General features: G+C 41.7%; 2 protein-coding genes across 4 annotated transcripts in view; both read left to right on the top strand.

Annotated features, from left to right (window-relative positions):
- Positions 1-341: 341 nt before the first annotated feature.
- LOC104821058 (protein transport protein SEC13 homolog B) lies at positions 342-2,641 on the top strand. Of its 3 annotated transcripts, none has more exons than XM_010551797.1 (3): positions 342-555; positions 1,350-1,414; positions 1,535-2,641. In XM_010551797.1, exon 3 carries the CDS (start codon positions 1,553-1,555, stop codon positions 2,459-2,461), a length of 909 nt encoding a protein of 302 aa, XP_010550099.1. In that variant the 5' UTR covers positions 342-555; positions 1,350-1,414; positions 1,535-1,552; the 3' UTR covers positions 2,462-2,641. The 3 variants fall into 3 exon arrangements, with proteins under 3 accessions (XP_010550099.1, XP_010550098.1, XP_010550097.1); XM_010551796.1 differs by having other exon boundaries at positions 1,326-1,414; XM_010551795.1 differs by lacking the exon at positions 1,350-1,414 and having other exon boundaries at positions 347-555.
- A 340-nt stretch (positions 2,642-2,981) lies between these two features.
- LOC104821057 (E2F transcription factor-like E2FF) overlaps positions 2,982-4,622 on the top strand; it is a 3,188-nt gene continuing 1,547 nt past the window's right edge. The window contains exons 1-7 of the mRNA XM_010551794.1: positions 2,982-3,158; positions 3,270-3,337; positions 3,549-3,601; positions 3,781-3,858; positions 3,955-4,008; positions 4,208-4,286; positions 4,530-4,597. Coding sequence (XP_010550096.1) covers positions 3,070-3,158; positions 3,270-3,337; positions 3,549-3,601; positions 3,781-3,858; positions 3,955-4,008; positions 4,208-4,286; positions 4,530-4,597 — 489 coding nt within the window. The 5' untranslated portion in view covers positions 2,982-3,069. The remainder of the gene's footprint in view (positions 3,159-3,269; positions 3,338-3,548; positions 3,602-3,780; positions 3,859-3,954; positions 4,009-4,207; positions 4,287-4,529; positions 4,598-4,622) is intronic.

Genomic DNA, 4,622 nt, shown 5'->3' with positions numbered 1-4,622 from the left:
GAACGCCATCTCCTACTCAGCTATTGAGCAGAGGAAACTACGTCGTTTTGGTGCTCTCTCTCTTTCAGCCGATTTGGTTCGAGTGTCCGACGGGGTCTGCTATTTTGCGGTCTTCCGAAGAAATTATAATAATCGAGAAGAGGAAGACTAAGAGCAATTAACAGCAAATACGTCTTGAAGCTTTGCTAATTAAGACTTGGGCCATTCATTTATAAAAGATTAATTTATGTAGAAAATGGGGCATTTGCATAAAGTCATTTACATCCGATTATTTTACGATTTGGATCCGACTACTCAACAACCCTGGTTTATTTCTCCCTGTTTGGACTTCCGCGGTTTATGCTATCTCCGTAACCGAACAAACAGATCCTTACGGTGGACAGTATTTACGTTAACCCTGTTCCCAAACAAGTTTCTTGTACAGGTCCCCTCGTAATGTCTTTAGGCGTTTTGCTCTTCCAACCGATGGATCCGAGCGGATCGTCCACCTAGATTCGTCTTCGTCTTGCCGCGGCGATTTTGATTTCGTTTCCGTAGATCTGCCTCTCGCTCTTGGTACGTGACAATCTCTTCGATTTTTTATGTTAGATGCTAGAATTTTGAGTCTCTTGGGATTTTCCTGTGAGATCTTTTGTTGGGTGGCATCAGAATCCGATTCATGCGTTTTCCTGCGATTTAGTTTATTGTCTCCGAGTGCCTAGTTATTAGGGTTTTGATATTAGTGTATCAACCAAATTGCCTGTAGATCCCGGTTAATTGAACATCGGAGCTCGATTTGTTTGAGTGTTACTGATACTACCATCAATTTTTTTTTTATTGAAGTTACCTTTGGCAGATAAATTGCTTATGGATGGTAGTAAGGTAATCCCTTGTGGCTTGGAGGTGTTTGCTAATGAACCATCCCGTTTATTGTGTGTGATTAGTGGTTAAGGTTAAACTTTAGCCATGGCAGTGGAGCAACTTGTGATTTTTGGTCTCTGACTGAAAATTGATGAGATTCGTGGATTTACTTGACGAATTTGGTCCAGTTTTCTGAAGTTCTTGGTTCTGTGACCATGAAAATACTTCAAAAAAGTGTTCTTTTATGTATGCTTTTTTAATATTTATTGGCATTCATTCTATATTTTTGTATAATGTATACTCGTTTCTTGCCCAGGGAATTCACAAAAGCGACAGTTTTGCTTACTGTTATCAGCACCCTTGAGTTATATTCACTGACATTTTATGTTAAGTCTGAATGATTGTACAAAGCCGGGTTTATACTTGTGGTTTCATATATTACCTCTTGCCTTTGGTCAGATTTGTATTGTGCTCCTTTAATGTAGGCCAAACCGGGATTCTGTAATCAGGTTTATGATGTGTGCCGGTTTGACGCGTGTTTGAAGTAAGATGTTTTAGTGAATCTTATAGTAAGGTGCTCTCATCTTGCCTCAAGCCCCAATCGAGAAAATTTATTCTGTGGACTATCTTTTTTATGTGCCTTTTCCACACAGATCTTTTAATTCCATTATAACACGATGAGCTTTGGTCGTAGGGAAAACATTCTTGAAACATGCCTGCCCAAAAGATCGAAACAGGTCATGAGGACACAGTCCATGATGTGCAGATGGATTACTACGGAAAGCGTATAGCATCTGCCTCGTCTGACTGCACAATCAAGATAATTGGCGTGAGCAACAGTGGTGGGTCACAGCACCTAGCTACCTTGACTGGGCACAGAGGTCCCGTTTGGCAGGTGGCTTGGGCACACCCAAAGTTTGGTTCGATCCTAGCTTCATGTTCATATGATGGCCAAGTCATAATCTGGAAAGAAGGTAACCAAAACGAATGGACACAGGCTCATGTCTTCACCGAGCATAAGTCGTCGGTCAACTCTATTGCTTGGGCTCCCCATGAGCTCGGACTCTCCTTGGCATGTGGCTCATCTGATGGAAACATATCGGTTTTCACTGCCAGGGCCGATGGCGGTTGGGATACAACCAGGATAGACCAAGCCCACCCAGTCGGTGTCACTTCAGTCTCATGGGCGCCGGCCACAGCCCCAGGAGCCCTTGTTGGCTCTGGTCTGCTTGACCCGGTTTACAAGCTAGCCTCTGGTGGGTGTGACAACACAGTGAAAGTGTGGAAACTCTACAATGGTTCGTGGAAGATGGACTGCTTCCCGGCTCTTCAGATGCACAGTGACTGGGTCCGGGACGTGGCTTGGGCGCCGAACTTGGGTCTGCCGAAATCCACCATAGCAAGTGCTTCACAAGACGGGACAGTGGTGATATGGACAGTGGGGAAGGAAGGTGAGAAATGGGAAGGTAAAGTTCTGAAGGATTTCAAGACACCGGTGTGGAGGTTGTCGTGGTCGTTGACCGGTAACTTGTTGGCTGTCTCGGACGGGAACAACAACGTGACCTTGTGGAAAGAAGCTGTTGATGGAGAGTGGCAACAAGTCAGCGTTGTGGAGCCATAGGTTTGGTTTTGGTGTGTTACTACCTCTCTCTCTTTCTATTAAACATTTTTTTTCCTTTACAGACCAGACCTGTTTGGTTCTCTCATGCTTGATTCGGACATCTTTGTATTTTCTTGATGCATTAAGACCAAGGAAATTTGACCTTTTCTTTATAACGAGAATGAATATCGTGAACCATAAGGTGTTATTTATTCATTCTTACGAACCGGCCAAAGATTGATTAGGTGTTACAATTAGCTCAAGTTCAACCACGTGAGTAAAATATCAAGCAAGATTCCCCTCGAGATTGCTATCAAGTCACTAATTTATTCAAGTTTTGTCGCAAATGCTAATCCCCCGGGCTCAACATACCTTTACGAATGTACCCTTTTTCTCTTCCGACATGGAGATTTGTTCAGGGGTGTTTCCGTCATTTAAGCAGATCTCGAGGAGAAGTTCACGAGAGAGGGCAGGGTCAAGTTCGTAATTAAGAGATAACCCGCCCATTTTCATAATTCGAATACCCCCGCCTGAAAATCGACTCCAAGGTCGCTATTATCGGAGATCCGAAAGAAATTTTCCTCAAAGAATTTTCTCGCCTACCAAACGCATCTCTCTTTCGTGGGAATATGTCCTCTGTTCTTTGTCAAGAGATGGAGTCTCTCGGTCGTCAGGCTTACAGTCGCAAGGAGAAATCTCTTGGAGTCCTAGTCGCCAAGTATCTCTCTCTTTCACTCGCTCACAAATTCATGATTTCTATAACTTTTCTCAGATTTTGCTGTTGTTCTCCGCAGATTTATGTGTGATTTATTTTTTTTGCTCGATCCAGTTTCTTGAGATTATATAACCGGGACGATGAACATTTGATTGAGCTCAACGATGCTGCTGGAAAATTAGGTATTGGTTCCAGCATTCCAACTTAATTTTGTTTTTGCTTTATGTGATTGATTTTTCAAAAAATCGGAATGAATCCAAACGATTGACAATCGCTGCTAGATCCAAGGTGAAACCCTCTTATATTGAATTAAATTGGGAGAAACAGGATAAATCCTAGGATCATGTAGTTTGTTATATCTGATCTAAGTTTTCAATAATCCTCAAATGTCAGGGGTTGAGCGACGGCGTATATACGATGTGGTCAATATATTGGAGAGCATTGGGGTAAGTTGTACCGCTAGTTATTATGGAGTGTCACATTTCACCTTGTTGAGCTGCTTGAACTCATTCTATGAATGGAACAGTGAATTATATTCACTATTCTGATATTTAAATTGGATAGAGATGAAATTGGAACAGTAGATTTTTTTTATTTCATCTTTATTAAGTTTATTGTAACTCAGCTTGTGGCAAGAAAGGGGAAGAATCAGTACTCGTGGAAAGGTTTTGTAGAAGTTCCTCAGTCTCTGAATGAGCTCAAGGTGCTTGATAAAAATCTCTATACAGCTTCCGTTTCAGGGTTGTACAAGGTGGGAAGCGGTTTGAAAGTTGCCTTTGCTTTGCTTCTTTGTTCGCAGGAAGAAGGGTTAAAAGAGAATTTTGGTACTTCCAGTGTTAGCAACACAGAGAAGGTACACCAAAACTCTTTTCTACAATTTCAGCTGATTCTCCCTCTGCTTTTTTAGGAGAAATCTAAATTCAAACATGTTTTTTTTATATAAAATCAGCCGATTTTGATTTCTGAACATTCACATGGTCAGTTCCACTGATTTTAGGTGTGTCATCCTGTGGTATTTAGATGGGATGGATAACATAATTGTCTTTAATCAGGTCTCATACGATGATGAAAGAGAAGGACTTTTCAGTTTGACTTCGGATGAGCAGGAAAACTCATCATCCTCTAAACTCGGTATTCTTCTTTTCTCTTTCTGGTGTCGGGCTATGTTGTGGGAAAATCATGAGAGGTGAAATGAAATGTATATTCTGTATGCTCTTTCCTCCTAACTCTAGCTGAAACCGCCTACCATGTACTTGAGAAAAGAAGTGAATAGCAATTCCTTCGGGCGGTTCAGAATCTGATAAGTGAATAGCAATTCCTTGCATTTAGAAAAGAAGGTCTGGATCAGCTAAAGGCTGACTTGCGTTTATGCAGATAGCAAGAAGGAGAAATCTCTCTGGCTTCTAGCACAGAACTTTGTGAAGCTTTTCCTTTGTTCTGATGTAAGTTGAATAGCCGATGCTTTCC

Source organism: Tarenaya hassleriana, unplaced genomic scaffold, assembly GCF_000463585.1.
Source record: "Tarenaya hassleriana unplaced genomic scaffold, ASM46358v1 Cleome32, whole genome shotgun sequence".
Classification (NCBI taxonomy): domain Eukaryota; kingdom Viridiplantae; phylum Streptophyta; class Magnoliopsida; order Brassicales; family Cleomaceae; genus Tarenaya; species Tarenaya hassleriana.
Note: the sequence above shows the minus strand (reverse complement) of the source record. Positions and strands in the feature narration are given on the sequence as shown.

Bases quoted from the DNA above. Each gene is read 5' to 3' on its own strand.
- LOC104821058 (XM_010551797.1), top strand. From the start codon at position 1,553: ATGCCTGCCCAAAAGATCGAAACAGGTCATGAGGACACAGTCCATGAT.